This window comes from Astatotilapia calliptera, chromosome 6 (genome assembly GCF_964374335.1).
Source record: "Astatotilapia calliptera chromosome 6, fAstCal68.1, whole genome shotgun sequence".
In the NCBI taxonomy this organism is placed as follows: Eukaryota; Metazoa; Chordata; class Actinopteri; order Cichliformes; family Cichlidae; genus Astatotilapia; species Astatotilapia calliptera.
Genome location: NC_137427.1, coordinates 16,079,477 through 16,100,833, shown reverse-complemented (window position 1 = coordinate 16,100,833; position 21,357 = coordinate 16,079,477). Strand labels below are relative to the sequence as shown.

General features: G+C 39.1%; 1 protein-coding gene across 1 annotated transcript in view; it reads right to left on the bottom strand.

Moving 5' to 3' along the window:
- Positions 1-21,357, bottom strand: part of usp43a (ubiquitin specific peptidase 43a) — a 127,254-nt gene that overhangs the window by 40,126 nt on the left and 65,771 nt on the right. The window contains exons 6-9 of the mRNA XM_026170554.2: positions 19,946-20,090; positions 9,058-9,223; positions 6,502-6,613; positions 2,328-2,431 (exon numbers count right to left, since the gene is read on the bottom strand). Coding sequence (XP_026026339.1) covers positions 2,328-2,431; positions 6,502-6,613; positions 9,058-9,223; positions 19,946-20,090 — 527 coding nt within the window. The remainder of the gene's footprint in view (positions 1-2,327; positions 2,432-6,501; positions 6,614-9,057; positions 9,224-19,945; positions 20,091-21,357) is intronic.

The following is a 21,357-nucleotide window of genomic DNA, read 5'->3' as shown; positions in this document are numbered from 1 at the left end:
AAAGCATCTGCATTGTGTATCGGTTTCTGATTTAGTAACTTACTGTGAGCCTCTAACGATTTAAAAGGAGCCATTTGGAGAAGCAAGTTTGTGACATTTTCTGCACCGCATGTGGATCAATATTTGCACAACCACAGAAATTTAAATCCCTTGATATTCACAGTAACTAGCTTAAAACATTTTAAAACTTAATCACCTGATCGCAATAACTCCTTTTCCCGTGTTTCTATGTGTTTCCTTTTACTTGTGTGTGCAGTCCAAGTGTTACCTCACTTATTATTTAATAGGGAGTTTTTTTTAGTTTTTTAATTATATATATATATATATATATATATATATATATACATACATATACATATACATACATACATATATACACATACATATATATATGTATGTGTATGTATATATGTATATATATATATATATATATATAGATAGATAGATAGATAGATAGATAGATAGATAGATAGATAGATAGATAGATAGATAGATAGATAGATAGATAGATAGATAGATAGATAGATAGATAGATAGATAGATAGATAGATAGATAGATAGATAGATAGATAGATAGATAGATAGATAGATATGTTCACAACACAGATGTAGGCCTTCTTCATGCAAAGCTCAACTACATCACAGCTATGAAATGAGCTTCAGCTGCCACCAAGAGGGCAAACCGATGCACATTTTCCCCAGACAGGTTTGTTCACACAAACACACACACACACACACACACACACACTGGAAGCTCATTTCCTAGCCCTCGGTGGGAAGCCTGACCTTCACCGCAGCTTAGTAGAACAACAGCACAGATTTAAATATTATACTCCCCTTCCCGGCTGTACTACGAAACCTTGACGTTGTTAATTACACAGGAAATAACGCCTTTATCTTCATACTGTTAAACTGATATCATAGTTTGTATCCTTCAGTGCTATCAAGGTCCACTGGTTTCTGAAGGTATTCCTAGTTTTCCTCCACATGCCATCAGCAAGTATGACATTTTTTTTAGGATTTATCTCTATACATAGGTACATGGCAATTTTACACAAGATAAAAGGATACAATACAATATAATATTTTATATCCCAGAAGTTAAATATCAGCCACACTTAACGTAATCAGGTATTTGTTAAAATAAAAAAAAATAAAAAAACTATTTTAAAACTCTGCATTTTTTAACATCATAAATTCTAGATACTGACTCCGTAATTGCTGGTGTCTAGAAAATTGTACAAGGAGGGGATGTATTGAACTTCACTGACTTGCCCATGAAAGTCAAAAACACGTTTGATTAAATTAAGGCTTATCTCAGCATGGCTTCTATTTTTAGATTTCTCCCTGGAAGTCTTGTTTTGATCACTTCCAACTCTGCATCTGTAATCAGTTTTGGACTCCTTCCACTGTGTAAAAAGTGCCCATGACAAAAAAGTTGTAGGATGCCATATCTGCTGGGCATGGGGGCGATAAGCGACAATGTTGGTGTGGCTAAAAAAGCACTATGGCAATGTGAGTGCATTTAAGTGCACAGGTCTGTTGATTTTGTCCCTCCGATCTCACAGGACCTAACACTAGAACTCCACCTTTGACTGTAGAGGCTGAAGTCAGCATCCACACTGTGCACCTGATGGACCTCCTCATGTGATGTGCGTTCTTGTGGTTTGGATGTTCTGTTTACATCCACTAAAGTCTGCGCCACATTTATACTGGATTAAAAAAGATGCCAAACACTGCCAAAGCTATAGGGTAAAAAAATATAAGAACAATATAGATTGCACATTGAGGAAGCACAAAAGGACATGGACCAGGAGACCTGTCAGGGGAAATATGCTGACATGTCTGCTCTTTCCTTAGAGCACAACCAGTCTGAGATCTCACAAGAACGATGTGACTAACAGAAACAGGTATTTTGTCTTCATCGGCCCTAGCAGACTACCTCACGCGAACAATAACACAACATATAGTTTGACATCACAGAAGGAGACAATGGCATACACCTTCATCAAAGGGTTTGTCTTGCGATGTATAGAAAAAACGACATTTTTCAAAGTAGCCATGCATCTTTGTGCAGGTCCTGAATCTTAGCTGGAGATGTGGCTCTAGTTAGAAGTGATAATTCTAGTGGCACTGTGAGCAGTCCAGCAATACACAAGGCCTGACTTTGATGGAGAGATTGGCCACACCTAAATTAGCAGTCGTGCAGTGTAATGTTTAAAACTCAATAAATACATGGAAGAAGAAAAAATCAGCAGTCGTGGAACTATGATAACACCATGTATTCACATGTGTGTAGGTAGAGTGTAGGTGTAGGCGTGGTGTACCTGTCAACAGCAGGGTGGTACAGTGGCCTGCTGTCCTGTGGGGACAGGTAGCTGTAGGCTGCCGATCCTCCCACCACTCTGATCTTAAACAACGCTCCAGCATTCTAGAAGGAGAGAAAGTCACGCTATTTAACACAGCTGTGTCCCTAAAGAAGGACTACCTCAATAAATGTCATTTATGTGCATATAAAGCTGTAGACAAATATAATAAATTTGAGAGGTGATGACATTATGATTGCAGAATATATAATTGAGATACGAAAAAAAAAAGTTGAAGGACATCTTTGTAGTTTGAAACTCTGATTTTCAGCCTGGGTGCTCAATGCCTTACAAAGCAATGTGTTTTTTTCTGTAGTATGATTTAATATAGGAGTGTGAATGTGAATATTTTCTAGTATGTTTCTTTGTTTCTTCTGTACAAAGCCAATAGGGATGATTTGTTCTCTCACATTTTATTTCCTCCCATCCTCTTGTTATAAAGGGCTGCTCCATTTCCTTTGCTTTATATTACTTTTTATCATTTTCTGTCATGAAAAAGGCTTCCAAATTGCAATATTAATACTTTTGTCGAGTGATCTTTTTACAGGCATTATGTGTTTCAAATAGGCCTTTCAACCCTTGTTTAGACTTTATGTTCTGTACCATATGCATCCCTTCTCCCCAGATCTCGTCCTTGTTGTGCAGGGCATCTCAACAAAAAGCCTCCATCAACTACTGACGGTGGGGGTCCTGTCACAATCTGCTACGTTTATCTGCGGCTATGCTATAAGAAGAGCTTATTGGTGTCTAACTACCCAAACACCTCAATTTAGTACACACACCTTTGCATTCATGTAAATTACATCCATTACATGAGAAATCTCACTCTGATTTACAATACTTGTTAAAGAGCGTGACAGAAGCAACAGTGCAAGAAAAGAGTGATCAAGTATAACATAATCTACAGGAATTTTGTAAAAAGACTTTTAAAAAGTATATATGTGTATATATACACATATATACAAATTGACAGAGACTAGAACATTTTTAATCACTTTGTCCTATTTTTGTTTCTCTTGTGGGACTTGGTTTTAAAATGTCTGTTAACTAAAATGCTCTGTAACTATAATAACCTAGTCTCTCTGTCAGTCCTTCCACCTTTCCACTCAAATAGAGAAAAATGTATTTCCAAATGGATTACACTCTTTGTTGCAAAGACATAAGGGTTCATTATGAGTCGGCTGCTCTTGGAGAACAGGAACTGCAGTCAAGCATAAAGAGAAAGAAATTAGTTGGTTAATAGGAGCCTAGAGCAGTAATGACAAAGGCACAGTCTCTTTCTTGTTGGTTTTATGAGGTCGAGCGAGCATGCGTTCAGACATCCTTGTCTGTCTGTTAAAGTATAATGAAGGAAAGTGGATGAGACACTTCACACTAATAAGTAATCACGCAGGACTAGTACAGTTTTTGAATGAGCGTTAGTGTTAAGCATTCATAATCTGCCTCACGGAGGCCAGCGACTCCAGTGAGGGAGACAGATGTTGGCATACTTTCCAAAAACCTGTGTAGACCAATTAAATGATTACCCTACAAGGAAATAAAAGATTTAAGGCTGAAAATATGAAGATGGGTGGAAGTTCAACTGGCTGCTCAAAAACTTTCATTTTTTTCTCTTTTCTTGTGTTCAGCTGAATATATGAAAGACTGTTACGTCCCTCTGCAGCTTCTAATCGTCTCTAATCACACCATAAAGAAAAAGATAGAAGGCCATATATTTGAATTCACTGTTCACTCAGTAATATTTGACATGAGAAGCTCAAAGATTCAAGAAAAAACAAACTCAGAGCCAAAAGCTCATTTTTAGCAGAAACAGCCGAATTATAAAAATGATAGAAATCCTCCAACATGGATTTACCATCAGGATAAAAGACTTAGGGAATTTTCTAAATATTCCCTAAAAAGGTCAGGCAACAAGCAGTAACGTGTGGTTTCCTTTTTATTCAAAGAGTTTTAGTAATTTAAAATTCAAATAATCTGAATTCTGCTCTCCCAGATTTTCAAAGAGTAAAAGAATTTATATGAATGTAATGTGCTAATATAAAGTTTAGACAGGTATGCCGGAGACAGAGGCAAAATTAATAACATTTTCTAAATAACCTGATAACCTTCAGAGAGTGAGCTGTGAAAGAAGAACTGGATTTTGACATGCGAGTCGGTGCATTTTCTTTTTTTGGACAAGCTGAGCTGTGTCTTGCTAAACAAACCTCTGGGTGGCACCAAAGCACTGTTTAATGATAATGAAAGGAGCATGACACTGGCAAAGAAACAGAGTTTTGTGTGGATCTTATGTATTATATTGCACAGAGATTACAGTAAAGCTGGTATTAGTTCTGTGGTTTCTTTTAAAATAACAGCAACAAAGCATCAGCAAGGCTTAATGGCCTTCACCCTTGGGATAGAAGTGGTCTTTACAGCTTAAAATATGAAAAAAATAAAATAAAATAACAACAAACAAACAAAAATCCACATAGGGGCGTTGGTGGTATATTTTTAAGAAGAATAAAGGGGAAGTAAGGACAACAAGAGGATGTTTTCATATCTGGCCAGACAGGTTTTGAAGAATTAACTATGAAACTAAGATAGCAATCAGTAAATACCAGACTTATGTTTCTCCTTCTTTTCCTCCGTAGTTCCTAATCAAATAGACAGCTGCATGATGAATGGGTGCTTACGTACCACAAAAATATTTACCCAGTAGTGTTGAGCCACGGTTCATGGTTTGAACACGCATCGGCTGAATCGCAGCTTTTATCAAGATTAGCAGCACATACTGAGTGGACAGTAGAGCTAAAATCTTACATACAAAAATGGCCTTTTTTTGTGAAAAGCACCTTAAAAGATTTTAAAAGATTTAAAGACTCCTTTGAATGAAAATGGTAACAGATGGAGAAACAGGCTCTCTCAAAGTAGTATCATAACGTCCCATATGAAGAACGACATACGTCACTAAACTTGATGACAACCTCTTTGCAGCCAACAAAAATCAGAAATTGCCTGGTCACTGCTCTAAATTTTTTCATATTCAGCAACTGATTGCTCGTAGTTTTGGCCACCAGCTGGTCAGCCCTTGGTGGAAGAGTGCAATGCCCTTAACCTGAGGGCGGCTGCTTTGGATCACAAGACGACTACACGTGTCATCTGGTGGAAGGCAATCCATCTCCAATTACTGTCCAACTCACACTGGCTGCATTCACATTCAGACAGATTGGCAAAGGTGTGCAAATAATTGCCGTCTAATTTTAAAATGCAGACAGATTGCCAGCACGTTGCAATCAATCTGAGTCAATCTGCACCAATAAGCACAGCTCGTCTATGACACTTGTTTTTGCAATAAGGGACTCGACTCAACTCTCTTGCCATCTGGTTGTATTCTGGTTATATATCTATATAAATCAGTATTTGAGAAGAAATCTTTGAATTTCTGTTTAATTATGAATTTCTGTGGATGTAGGGTGAAACAGATTTGTGATTTTCACCAACTGCTTACAGTTAACTGCCGTATTATCACAAACACCGACCCCGTTCAACTGCAGCCTAATAGCAAAATAGCACTCGTTTTGAAGATGGCAACTGCCTGCCAGTTGCAGACCCGGTCCACGTCAACAGCTATTTCAAAGGCAACAAGTTTGTTGCACTTGGCTACAGTAATTTTGGTCGTCCTGCAGTCTCCAACCACTGTTTTCCCTAGTCTGACTGTAGAAGCTAGTAAGACCCATTGAATCTAATAACATATAAAGACTTAGGAACTCAATCTAACCTATAAATACACTCAACATGCTATAAAGGATCAGATTTGTAGTTTCTGCAGATTTATTATTAAATATTAATTCAATTCAGTTCAATGCATTATTTATGAAGTGGCAGTCATCTCAAGGTGCTTTACACAGCATCACAAAGACCCTACAATCATCAAAACAATGAAGGAAGAAAAAACTACGAGTTTTCATCTGCTTTAACCTTTGTCTGCTTTTCCATTAGCTCTAAATATGACTCAGACATATAACTGATCTCTCCACTGCGCTGCTATTTTAATCTGTTCTGTTAGAACCCAGAGTGTCCAGGACCACCTGAGCTGAAGCGCCAAGGACACAGAATAGAGTAGCTGACATGTTATTGGTTAGTGAGGGTGCATTACCTGAGCCTGAGATCCATTCAGCATCAGATAATAGAGCTTACTGAGGATGCTCTGATGCAGCTGGTCCCAGGAGATACTCCTGTCCTCAAGTATAAGAAATGGAGGCCCAAACCTGCGAGAGCAGAGCACAAGTGAGGACGGTAGAGCAGAGCAGAACAAAAGAGATTTGAGAGTAGGTTTTGCATTGAAAAGATAAATAAAAAATGATTGCTATTTATAATTAAGTATGTTGGCAAGTAATTAAGATTAGAAAACGTAGTCTAACCTGAATTCATTGAAACACTAAGTAAGTGAAAAGCAGCTGTAGGCTTATTAGGAATGTGTCAAACTATCAAATGTCAAGTGCATCAAGTTGTTACAGCCAGCTGTCTTGTACTGACATGTTGTCCAGGAACAAATAAGAAACCAGTCTGCATTTCAGCAATGCATCCATTAGAATTGGGTTCTTCCACCTATGTTAATCCAAAGCCTTGCATATAGTCCACATACAATTACAATAACACTTTAAGTTTTAAATGCATTTAAGACATTTACAGTATAAACACAAACACAGCAACAAAGTTCCCAATGCCTTGGCAGCTAACTGTTTTGAAGAAATATTGGTGCAACTCATTCAGTTGCTACACAACACAACAGTATGACAGCAACACCAAGCTTTTAATGTCGCAGCATCGTACTGGAGAAGACCTGTTTTTCCTCTCTTAAAACCTCCCCGCAGCACAAAGTGAGCTCAGAGTGATGAAATAATTTGGAGTCAAAGAACTTGAGTTGCCTTAACCTGAACGACCCTGAACGGGATCGTTTTGATTGCTACTGTGCGCCAGAGCATGATCTGTAGGCTGAATGGGAGCAAATCTTTACAAGCTTCATAATATCACAGTCTCAGAGGAGCAAAGCTGTTGAAGTTGCACATTTAAGCACAGATTTGGACTGTTCGGGTATCCACATGATTCTATTATAGTATGCAGCGAAATTCCACTATGGCATTTTAATTAGGAAATAATTAAACATCTGTAGATGTATTGCTTTTTCCAGATCATTTTGGGAATAGATGGCTGCACAGAGACACTCAGACATTTATTGTAGCCGCACAGACGAGTCAGGTGGCATGTGGACGGATGAGTCTTCAAATGTCAGACCCTGACATTATCAAGCCTTTCAGTAATGTCTCTACATGGATTTGTGGAGCTATAAGATCAAATCCCAAAGTGCACATGATGACTGAAACTAGATCACAGGAGAGTAAAATAAATCTGTCTTGCCTTGTGTCAATAAGAGGTTAGACTTATTGATCCCCTGTGGAGAGAGCGTTATAAATTGAAAAGTATTAATAACAGCGATGTGGATGCTTTTGTGCACTGTAAGCCCCATCCAATCTGCCTTTGCAAGGACTTGTTTTAGTAAAATAGTAACAGCAAAACATTCACGTGCAAGCCAATAAATCTTTGCTCAGTTTAAAGTAAGCTTGAAATTTGTCTTGGTCACATATCTTTTTATTTACCTTCTCAGTGACGATACTGTCAGGTAAACTTTATCAAAAGTTTGGATTCTTTGATTTGTAATGCTGTTCAGTAACTATGGGATGCTTAACCTCAAATAAATACAAGCATCCAATCAGCTTCTTCCATTGTTTCTTCCATCTGTGATGCTGCTGAAATCTAACATCAGATCCGGCACATTGCAGATACTAAGCAGTGACGAGCACATGGATCTAATTGATTTTTTTCACAGGTCAGAGGGTTTGATTTGACCACATTGTTTAACTTGGCCTCTAGTTTCAACACTATTGAGTTGAATGTATGTTTTAGCTGCACAAATCTAAAAAAATAAACCCCGTTGAGTCTGGGGAATTCACGTAACAGACATACAGGTCAAAGTCAAACAGGAGTTAGATGTTGATGCTGAAATAACACAGCAGGACTAAAGGAAAAGAATGAACGACAAAATCTATTTAAGACACAGCAGAGCAAGAGAAGTGTCTGCTTCTGTGTATGATCAAGGTCTAAAACACAGTCTGACTGCAGGATGGCACGTCCTTAAAATGCATAAAAGATATCTAGGTTACCTTAGATATCTTTACACTTGGTTCTTCTGTGCTCAAAAAGTTCTAGAAGAAGCCATGATTGTTAAATAAACTGCTTATCTGAGTTAAAGAGATGGTAAATGGTAAATGGCCTGTATTTATATAGCGCTTTACTAGTCCCTAAGGACCCCAAAGCGCTTTACATATCCAGTCACCCACCCATTCACACACACATTCACACACTGGTGATGGCAAGCTACATTGTAGCCACAGCCACCCTGGGGCGCACTGACAGAGGCGAGGCTGCCGGACACTGGCGCCACCGGGCCCTCTGACCACCACCAGTAGGCAACGGGTGAAGTGTCTTGCCCAAGGACACAACGACCGAGACTGTCCAAGCCGGGGCTCAAACCGGCAACCTTCCGATTACAAGGCGAACTCCCAACTCTTAAGCCACGATCGCCCTGCATCCAGATGTACAAAAAAAATCAATACAAATTAAATGGATAATAATGACGATGACAACAACTCACCTGACAGCTTGTGAGCCAGATCCTGCTGTGTTGCAGATGAGGAGGAGGACCTTGGAGTTACCCTGGTTCAGATACTCAGAGGAGAGGGTGCCAGATGGAGGTAACCTCTGACCATCAGGTCCAGCCGTGAAGGCGTAGGGGGAGGAAGGGAGGCTGTGGTGATACCCTGACCATAACAGAGGAAGCAGGGAGAAATTGTTTAACACGGCACAATTACATTTGTCATGGTCTTTTTGAAGCTAGCTGTTCATATCACTGCGAATGCCGGGATAATCCATCAGCCAATCTTTCTCTCCTTCTAACTAAGTTGTGCTTCTTGGTGACAAATCATCAAAGCAATTGGCTACAGCTCACCAATGGATATGTGTTTCTTTTTATTGCTTCTTATCATATTATAATGCATGAAATCTCTGCGTCTGTTTCTTTGAACAATGAATGACAGGTTGGAGATGCCCAACCCTACACCCAAGACCCCACAATACTTAGAATCCTCCTTTTAAGGCGGAGACTTATTGCATACTACTTAAGGAGTCCACCCTTTTCTGATGAGAAACATGGCCTCGGGCTTGTAGGTGCTGATTCTCCTCTGATGTGAGTCAGAGATCATCGTTTGATTATGCCAAACACACTCAACCCCTTGGCCCCAAAATTCTCTCTATAAAGTTTTCAACAGGCCAAAGGGCAGAATATTGAGTGTCAAGAAACTGCTTATTATATTTTTACCAGCAACAAGCAACATCTCATGACAGGATCGCATCATTGGTTACTCTAACCCAAGTTGTGCCCAGTCTTAGGAACAACTGAAATGAAACAGGGATGAAAAAAAAACCCCAAAACAAAACATTGAGTTTGTGAATGAAAAACTGTTATGCAAAATCAACCATTTAATGTGACACGTTTACACTTTCTTCCAAAAGGATCTTTAAAAATCTCCATTATGGTAAAATTGTTCTTATTTACTCCAAGCAGCTGTAAAAGAAGCTGCATCTCATATCGCTCGCACTTACAAGACAAACACGCTGCTGTGATTAATGCTGAGTAATAGTGGAAGTTGACACAGAGGGTTCAACCTCTTGACTCCCAGGAAACATAAACTTTGACACTATCAGAGGATTTAATTAAACTGTGCTTGTTTGATCTCAACCATGCAATTAATCACTGCCATGTTTCAGCTTCAACTTTCAACAAACACACACGCGCACACATAAATGGTGGCAAAAGGACACACATTCATCACCTAAGTAGAAGTACAAATATTTGTTTTAAAGAATACTCTTGTAAAAGTTGAAGTACTAATTCAGTTTTTTTACTCAAGTAAAAGTGAAGTGCAGGCTCTGAAATGTACTAGTAGTATAACAGTAAAACGTATCGCGTTGGAGGACACTTCTATGTTTGTGCAAAGCTAAGTGAACTTCATGTCATATTAAATATGATAAGAAAATAATACCCGGGTCCTGTCATTTCTGTCTTACATTTTTCTCTACCTCTGAAACTGAGCTTCTCTTCTGTCTCTGGGAAATACAGAACCTGTACTTTTAGAGATACACATTGCTGTAGGGTCTTTACCTTATAACACTCAGTGCATTGTCATATGTTTTTGTGCTTTGGTGCTATATAAATAAAACTGAATTGAACACATTGTGTTACAAACTGCACAGCTACAGTTTGTGTGTTTGAAATTACTTGCCACGTTACTCTTGTTAATCTTTTTTATTGCACTATACAACTTAAACCCCTTGTTTAAGTTCTATAGTGCGATAAATGATGCATAAATTTGATGTTTAACTTAGTTTGAACATAACAGTGATGCAAAATAATCCCCTCAAATCCGTTAGACCTGAAGTAATGAACCTGTTATGAAAATGTAAGGAGCAAAGATATATACGTTTGAATGTAGAGAACAAAAGTTGTCTGAAAATTTAAATAGTCAAGTAAAATACAGATATATGAAAACTCTACAGGAACAAGGTTTTGTAGTTCTTTATTTCCCACCTCTTAATAAAAGAAATCTAAGGAAAGCAAGCGTGAATAGATGTAAAGCTGAGATAAAGTGCCACCAAAAAAGCGAGAAGGGAGACTAATAAGGCGTAAAAAAGAGCTCAGTGAAAGAACTTCTTTTTGAAACGAGAAAGGAAAAGTCTGCAAAAACACAACACATCTCCGACTTCTAATTCATGTCTAATTAAAAAAAATTATTTAAATCTGACGTATTCTAAAACAATTTTTAAGATGTTAAGAATTATTACTATCAAACAATTAGAGACAGAGGAACATATAACTCTTGCTTCTGAGAGGACCAGAGCAAAAAGCACTTTTAAAATCAGAAAGTAATATGTCCTGTGTGGCGAGCGGTATCATAACCGATATGTCCTGAGGACACTGGGAGAAATACCTGCCAGACTGTTATTCTCACACCTTCATCTATCCCTTATTGAGATGGATAGAGCAGACCCATGAAGTGAAAGAGGTTTTTGTGGAGTAGAAAGTGGGAGGAGTGGAAGGTATCAGAGTGGAAAAGAAAGGAGAGACTGTAAGAGTGTCCAGACCTAAAGGAAAGAACAGTCGTTTGTCATTTGTAAAGAGTGATTTCCAAGCAAAGCCTTCAGGTGTGAGAGACACTTGACGAGTGGAACACTGTATGCCTTCTCGTGTACGTACTGACTTATTTCTGATGTTATAGTAATAACGGGCACATAGAGAGAAAAAGTGAGGAAATGTGGGGAAAGAACAAGAGAATCAAACCAATAACTCCTTGTTTAAGATGCCAGGGTGTACGTGGTATCATTCTCATTGCCAACCGGCTATCAGGTCGACCCACAGTAAGCTATTTGTTGTTGTTATTGCAACAATGTCATGGCTGCTGTAAAATTCTCCTTGTAATCTGCTCTTTGTAATTAAAAGATAAACCCTGAGACTGAAGTGGATGCAACTGAACTAAGTGGAAAAGAGATGCAAAAAAGAGGATTATGAGGTGAAAGAAACAAAAACAGAAACAGAAACTGCTCTTGGGAATGGAGGTGGTGTGTACGGCAACATTAATTAAACAACTCAGTCCTGCAGAAGACTCCTCCGGCATTCATTCTCGTCTTAACTCGCCATCCTTTAATTTTTCCTTTTTTTTTTTCTTATCTTATCCTCTCTCACTGGTACTCTATTTATCATTGTCAGTATCTATTTTCCTTTCTTTCCCTAAAAAGTCTCCATCATCTGAATGTTAGGGATGAATCAGCCCTCAGCTACAAAGAAGAGTCAGGTAATGAAGGATAGCAAAAGTGGTAATTGCCACATCAGGAGATTATTGAGAGTTTTTTAGACCTGTGAGATGGGTGAAGGACAGATTGTTACACCTGGGAGGACAAAGCAGTCTTTTATAAAGTATGTTACTCTTCCTTACTGTAAGCTTTAACACAGCCTAGCTGCAGTTTGCTTTCATGCAGACATATGCAAGCTTCAACTTTCACATCAAAGTCTGGAAAGCCAATGCTAAATAATGGTATCTGGCTACAGTGTGGTTTGTAGCTGGTGAACACAAATATCTTTAAGATGGTTAAGATGGCATTTAAAAGTGAAAGCCTACAGTGCTGCTTCTAGTATCGACAGAGGATTTGAGTCAGCATTTGCTGGAAATGTGCCCTTGATCATCCCATTACTTTGCAAAATTCAATTCACAGATGAAATGTTTCAGACAAAAGTCAATTAGGAAACACTTCTGCTCATTGCTGAAGTGTAAAAATAAGGTTGTGTGAACACTCCGGCACATAAATGATGAGAAAAGACACTCCTTCCAAGCAGTGCGGGAGCCAGATCAGGGACACGCGTCAGCACAATCCACATACCCGACCAAAAATATCCAGGTGAACCCGCTACCTTACAGTCTTGAGCAAATCTGAGGTCTTGGCAGCAAACACTCATCTGACCACACAATGGCTCAGATGAGAGCAAAGCACCTGAGCCTCATGCCAAGAGCAAAATTACAGATTAGGCAAGCTGCACAGAAGGAACTGAACACACCTGATGCTGCCCTATTTTTTCCTCTCTTCTCTATGTTCCTTCCCTTAAATGCATCCATTTAACCGTCTGTCATATACAGCAGGAAGGCACAACGTTGTGTCAAGAGTGGTCACCGCACAAACCCTATTAAGAGGAACAACACATGCAGACAGTAAAGAGGACGGTATATGAAACGGTGCAGTCGGAGCACAGTCTGCTGCACAAACTTCGTGATGACATAATTTCCAAATCGCCCAAAGTATCTTTTTCTGCATTTTGTCCTGTTAAGCACTGTTCTGCTAATCTTAATCTTATTCTACACTCACCAGCCACTTCATTAATTTAACCTCGCTAGTAGCAGGCTGGACCCTCTTTAAAATGCCTTAATTTTTGTCGTGCAGATTCAACAAGGTGCTGGAAACATTCCTCAAAGACCATGTTGAAATCGTGGCGTCAGTCAGTTGATAAAGGTTTATCAGCTGCACATCTATGACGCAAATGGTCAGGAACAATACTCAGGTGAGTATGACAAGAAAATATCCATCTCCCACTCTATTACACTGCCGCCACCAGTCTGAATCGCTGATACAAGGTAGCATGGATTCATGTTTTTATTTTGGTTACAGCAAACTGTCTCAGCAGAAATTGAGACTCATGAGAGCGGCCAACGTTTTTCCAGTCTTCTGTTGTCCAATTTTGCTGAGCCCGTGTCAATTTCAGTCTCGGTTTTTGTTCTTAGCTGACAGGAGTGGCACCCGGTACGGTCTTCTGCTGGACGTGTTCTGCATTCAGAGATGCTCTTCTGCATACTCTGGCAATAACGAGCGGTTATTTGAATCACTGTTGTCTTCCTATCAGCTTGAAGCAGTCTGGCCACTGTCTGACGATGCCAGAAGTCTTTTCTATTTTCTCATTTTGGACCTTTCTCTGTAAACCCCAGAGATAGTTGTGTTCATCTAAATGCCCAAATGCACTGAGTTGCTGCCATGTGAACGGGAATATCAACAAATCAAACAACATGGGAGAGCCCTCTTTTGTAAAACATCTATAAAAGTGGAACATAAACAGAAGACTTTTTTTCTGCCCTGCTGACTGGTTACTTAAACATAATTAAGATGTGTTCTGAGCTCATCGTACACTAGATGTTTCAACATGCTTGTGGAAAGATGAAGCATTCAAGCCACCATTTATGCACTGTTTGTGTTCTTCTTAATAAGGCTGCTGAGATGACAGTAGCTCTTATTTCCCACATGAGTTAAGAACACTTTCCAGAGGCAGTTGTGGTGATCAGGGCAGTGACTGTAGACACATGAAATTTCTTTTTGCCTCCATTCTCTTCAGGTTATTTTACATGATGAATTCTATTGGAGGGCCACGAGTTCCCTGATGAATCTTCCTGGAATATATTTGCTTTTCTGCACTTAGTTCGCTTTAGGCGGCATGTAACTGTCTTAATGGAACTGGAAGGAATATGTACTTGGCAGCATTTCATTTGCATGTGTGATGTCTTTATCTCAGTGCGAGTCTATTTATGTATGTGTTCATAAGCACATACATCTCAGCTCTGCACACGCACAATAATTTGTCTCATCATATCAAAATTATAGTTAATAGTTAATCATAGTAGACAAATTTAAACGGCACACACCATTTGAAACAATTTGAAACTTTATTTTATGTTCATTTGTTTATACTAGTTTTATTTTTATATTATACAAAGTTGAAATTCCATTTTCATTCAGAGTAGAAGGAAGTCACCATTAGTAGAGTTATCAGTCTTTTTTTTTTTTTAAAGCTGCATCTGTTTACTTTATTGTCTCTTTCTGTCTTGACTTTTTAATGTACCATTTGCTCGGCCCAATTAAATATTGTCTAATAAATACTGATATTGTTGGATTTTCAATCTAATGTGCCGACCACATAAATAAGACCAGTGTGTATAATCCAGGGGATTCTCTCTTTAATAAAGCCCAGCTGGACAGCCATAGTGCAACACTTGCCGCCCTGCACCTAGCTCAAACCTGGACCTACTCTCTCCCTTTCCCATCACTCTATTTATGTGCAAATTGCCCAGACTGTTAAGGCTGAAATAGGACGATATTGTGGCGCTTTAGACCTAATTGATTTTTCAATGTTTTCTACCGAGAGGCCTCCTGCTGCTGCAAAACCTCATTACTGTACTATGGAGCAGTTTTGATTCAATATACCCCAGAACGTTTACAGATAAAGTTAAACAAAATCCAGCCCAGCACATTCGTGCACACAGCCAGAAAGAAATCCTTCTCAAACCGCTCTCCACTAAACTTGGTTACTTTTCTTGATGTTGAAATTTAGGCTCTCTATCCCTTTTTTTTTGTCTTGCTGTTACATGAAGGGCTATTCATTATTCATATATTTATAATGATGATAGAGGAGAGAGAGCTTTTGGGCCTTTGTACCTTCATCATTAGCATCCTAATTACCCTTGTTTTCCCACAAAGAGGAAATGTGGGGAGGGGGAAAATGTTGGAAAAGGACAAGAAAGGAGTCAGTGGCTAATGGAGCCTATTCAAAAACAAGTTATTTGCCAAAAAAACCCCTAAAAATATCACACCTTCATATTCATTTTTTTCCACCCAGAGAAACTTCTTAGTAGCCACTCAGGTGGGTAAACCTAACTGTGAAACAGCTGATCCGTCACTTTCGTCCAGACTAAAATATCTGAACAAGTGTTAAAATATTGTCTCCAAATTTTGCGCAGAGACTCTCCCAGAGCCTTCCAGTGTGTCTGCAGACTCTTATTCTGTTCACATTTCGTTCAGACCTAAAATAGAAAACATGGTTAGAGAATTATCTTTCTCACATTTGTAAAGCAGCAAGGTTGGCATAGCAAATATATAATTTTCTGTGTTGCAGAGGTAAAGAAGAAAATAATCATCTGTGTTTCTGACTGCACGTTGAGAATCTGCTGTGCGGTAATTTGCCTTATTAAGTGTTTATTCTGTGCCACTGTGTGCTGTGAAAGCACATTTTCAGTCCACGTTTGCTTGCCTTGCTTCCACCATGAAAAGGTAGCACTATTCTGAGCTGCACCATATAACTTTGCTATAAGTCATCCTACAGCTGTCAGAAGCACGACCTCGAGATAGAGACTCCTGAGAATACATCATATAGGTAACTGCGTTTATGCCTGTGCAAATTTGTATGTGTCAGTATTTTAGTAAAACATAAGCAATAACATAAGTGCTGCAAAGATTTCTGCCAACTGAAACAAATTAGTCAAGAAAATGAGACATGAAATAAGGTTTTTGAGCCTTTGCACTGCTGGTTTCACATTTAATAACCTTGGCAATAAAGGCTATACTCTGTGACAATTACTGTCGGTGTACAAATCCAATTTGGTCACAGATGATCTGGGAAAATTAGCTGCTCTTACGTGCCACAAAACGGTTTTGTTTATCATTTCTGTAAATCAAAGATTAAACCTGAAGGGATGGGACATGCTTGTAGTGTCTATTTCATCATGAACACATGCATTAGTAAGGCTGATCATCTACCACAACTCACTCACAATCTCATAAATAAATTATTTTTCAATTTTGTACCAAGTCCCTAAAACTATTGTTTTTCTGCTCCTACTCCTGCCTGGTGAGATCTGATCCCAATTAAAGTAACTGATAAAAGTGGAATTCATACATGAACCAAACATGAGCCAAACTAATTTGCATCTCTTGGAAGGAAACAAATCTCGGACCTCCGGGGGAGGTTGTTATGTGAGTAAGCTATTCATTGCATTCAGTCCTAAAGGCTTTCTATACAGTCATCTGTTTGCTTCTCGCTGGGCTTCACATTCCCACACAAACTGCAAAATAAACTACATGACAGACAGCAGCAATATCAGAGCTCTGCTCAAAATAATGAATAACTAAATAAATAAAAAAATGTGGCTTGCGTGAAAAGATCCTGTATAAAATTACACCCCATTTCCCTCAGAGCAATCCCTGCTATTTCATTTGAGTATGACTTTCTTCTTTCTTCTTCTCCAGCAATACCTACTGGTTAAAAATCCACATGAGTCCTGTTGAGCAATTTTGCTACCTGCACTCCCCTTCACCCTTTCTCTTAGCGAGCTCCATATCTGCATATGTATCGACACTTGCCACTGGAGCTGAATGATAATCTGAGATCTCAACATAATATAAAATATCTTTCTTTTAACTTTTTTATTTAGTTGTAACGCTGTTTGTTTAAGTTTCGATAAGCCACGAACAACAGTACGGTTTAATTCTCAAAGGTTATGCCTACTGTGATGAAGATTAATGTCCTTTGCACCAGCAGCTCGACTTGAAACACTCCACTCCTTCCCTCTGTGCTTCAGATAATAAAATTTAATTACTCTCCAAATAAAAGCTGCCCTGTATTATTAATGTAAAAATACTTTTTCTAACAACTGACAAGAAGAAATTAAAGATCCATATATCATCTGTTATATCCACAATGTCATGCCGAGGTCTACATGGCAATGAGTGTGTAAATTAATGCAATACATGCTAAGACTCTCCTGTGATTATGAGGCATGACAATTTATCATTTTCATCTGATGTTCACAAGAACAAAAGTCACTTTGACACAGAATAATTATGTGTGATTCATTACAGATGCATGCCTGCATATATAGGTTTGTACTTAGTGTAGTGCTTCACCTCAAGGGTCATATAGTGTAAGTCTAATAGATTAATCAATTGACTTCTACAGTAGTGCTGTGCGTGACTTTGTTGTGTAGTAAAACCTTTAGATTTCCATAAAATAATAGATTTCAGAGTGAAAACTTTAGGTTTTAAAGTTAGACTGAAGGAGTCCGGGAAATAACCTAATGTCCTCAGAAGGGATGGAAACGTGTGAATGTGTTTTTGACAAACGTTTGTGTTCCTATGCAAGTGTGAGTGAAAACACACTGTATGCCTGCGCCCTCTCCCAGTATTGTGACATTGTTTTGACTGCGAAGTGACAATACAAAGGCCTCCTGTTGAGAAAGTGAAGAGTCTTAATTTTTCATGAGCACTTTGAGCTCTGAAATAAATTATTGATGTCATTCTTTTTCCAGGGGTAACAAAATCTCTCATAACGGCTTTGTTGTTGGTTAACTAGAAGCTGTTCTCTTAAAGTAAGTTGTGGGGTCAGTGGCAGGTGCTGGTTTTAAGTCCGGAGTTGTCTTTTTCGGGGTGAGGTGCTGCGACTGAGAAGGGCAAGCTTGGCTGTGCCACATGACCAGTGAAGTGAGGATGCACCTTTGCAAAGATGTTCTGAGAAAACTGAAGAAAAAAAAGTTTATTTCAGAGTTGGTGAGTGTGACACCTCAGGATAGTAGATCCTGAGGTGTCACACCTCGGGCTTCTAGCTTCAGAGACTCAAGGTGTTTTCACACATAGACTGCATCTCTGAACTTTTGTACATGCTATACATCATTCAACAGAGGTGCACATGAAAATGCAAAAGTCATATCGAATATTAGCTACTCTTTAACCTGCCAGTTCATTAATACAAATGTGATCCCAGATTCCACCAATAGGTGAGAAGCACAACTAATATTCCCCTGTGATCTCTGTTTGTGAATGAGTTTCCTGCCTCCTACGTGCCCTGTCCAGGCAGCTTCCTTACCTAAACCCCATATAGTACTTCCACTAGCATCTAGAGTGGATTACTTCTTGCTGTGTGCTACAAGGACAACTGCGGGAATCATCCTAAGCAAGAAGCGCTTCGAGAGCGCAAACCTGCAGCAGCTCGCTCTCTGTGCAGAATTTAATTTGAAGGGAACATGCAAACGCTACCAAAGACATCAACTAATTCTGATAAAACCTAACAGAAAATGGCTTTAGAAATTGACTAATGAAATGTGCACATGGGAAAATGCTTTATGGTTTTTTCACCACTTCTCCGTACAAATCAAACAGATGAAAGCGGCACAAGACATTATTTGCTCTCAGCCTCACCTAAGATGTGCATTTAGAAGCTTCAAATGTCGATGAAACGAGTTTTAGGAGATGAGTAATCTCTGACTCAGCTTTCTACCTGCAACTCCTTTATGAGACAGAGACATTCCTTGAGGAGACTGCTTATATTTTTTAGCCTTTCTTGGAAGGAAAAAAAAAAAAATAATAATAATAATAATAATAATGGATTGCATTTATATAGCACTTTTCGAGAACCTCAAAGCACTTTACAATTCCACTATTCATTCACACACTGGTGGAGGCAAGCTACAATTGTAGCCACAGCTGCCCTGGGGCAGACTGACAGAAGCGAGGCTGCCATATCGTGCCATCGGCCCCTCTGGCCATCACCAGTAGGCGGTAGGTGAAGTGTCTTGCCCAAGGACACAACGACCGAGACTGCAAGCAAGAATGGGTGATCAAGAATATAAAAAGCCCCTCTCTTAAGTGTTACCTTAAATGACAAGAGAGAATTTGTTCTTGCCATGATCTGCGACACTCAACATCCTAGGTACAATAATTTAATTTATGTGCGAACAAAAAGATACGACAAAACTCAAAGTTTCTATTTGAATTATGTTGCCGTTCAGACGTGACATGTAATTTGATTTGTTTAGGTGCTATCATGCATAGAGAAACAGAATGAAAGGAAGAATACAAAACACCCTGCGGACAGTGACCCTCTCCTCAACACAGTAAAGTTTCAGCTTTTGAAAAACACGGTGGTTAATGAAACATGAGGACTCGATGGAAGTGAAAAACGGTTACAAGTGTAAGTGCGAATTAGTGTGAATAAAAGTTAATCAAAAGGACCGAGGGAGGCTGACAAAAAGAAAATTGGAAATGAAGAAAAAAAGATAAATTGCCAAACGAGTGTGGGAAGTCAGTGTCTGCAGCGCCTTTGATGGACAGCCTGTTGCCATGGTTACCTGAGTGTTGTGCGGAGCCTCCACGACTGGAGAGTGAAGGAGCCTGGAAGGCATAGACAACATCGCTATCAGCAATTGCAGTCAGGTCGTCTTCATCTGAGAAGGAACGCTGGAACCCCGTGGAATACAACTCCACCAGGATGACCTAGAGAGACGGCACGAGAGAGAAAGATTACCCATGTTTGTTTCTACAAACGTGCCTCATGCAGTGCTTGCACAGCTCGTTTCTTTCGGTTTCCTGCAAGAATGTTTCGGACCTGAAAATAAAGGAATAAACACACACACTGAGTAACACTGCTGATCAGGTACAGAGAGAGATTACACTTTGTGACTAAAACATCAGGACAAACCGTGACGATACAAGCATCTGCAAAGGGGCTATAATTAGTAAAATGTGTTTTCAGCGATGTGTATTTCCTAGTTCAATGTTCAGGAGCTTGAATGACACTGCAACTCACCTTTGTGACTGTTTTATGGATTTAATCACTGAAGTACAAACTGGATAGTTAGTTGTGGTTGGATGAGCCACATGATTGTAGCTTAATTAGCTTGACTCCTGCCAAGAACCTTTAACATGTGAGATTTTCTATGTCCTTTTGCTCGTATCTAACCATGCATGCAGTAAAGAGTGTCATGACACTTACTGCTGACAGAGCAAAATGATGATGATGAAGTGCCTGAAGTCTAAATACAGTACTCAGTTAAATATGTACACTTTTTCTTTTTTTAATTTAGTCCCAACAAACATGTTAAAAAACCCCACAAAAGACTGATGATCCTGTGAAATAATTTATGAACCAACAGAGTTGTTATTGCTTTTTAATATAAATCATTTTTATTTTATTTGTGTTTATTCAACATTTAAAAACACCGTAAAACACCAGTTTCACGTCTTTGTGGCATCATGGTAACTGTACATTTTTCCGCACAGAGCAGTGCTATCTTAAATCACGTGATCACATGACATGGCAAGATGATGTCCAATCAAAATCAAAATATTGCGATGATCATATACCTGACAGATGAATAACTGCTTCAATAGGAGAATTTCTGTTGACAACATGTCACTCCACAGTCATCAAATACAGGCAAACACCAAAGAGGCGCCTCTGTTGCGCGATGCAAAAAGCATAACAAATACTCAGTGATGCACAGCTCAAAGCAGTCCTTGAAATCGTACAGCTGCTGTGATGCAGTGAGTGATGTGTGTGTCGATTTATTCTCAGCCTAGGACCTGCCGATACTTTGGTGTGGATGCCTGTGTATTTTTTCCCATGTTATTCCAGGTGGCAGTGCAGTGGTTAGAAATGTAACCTCACAACAAGAAGGTCCTGGGTTTGAATCCAAAGGGGTGCCTTTCTGTGTGGAGTTTCCATGTTTTCCTGTATTGACTCTCTTCGGGTACTCCAGCT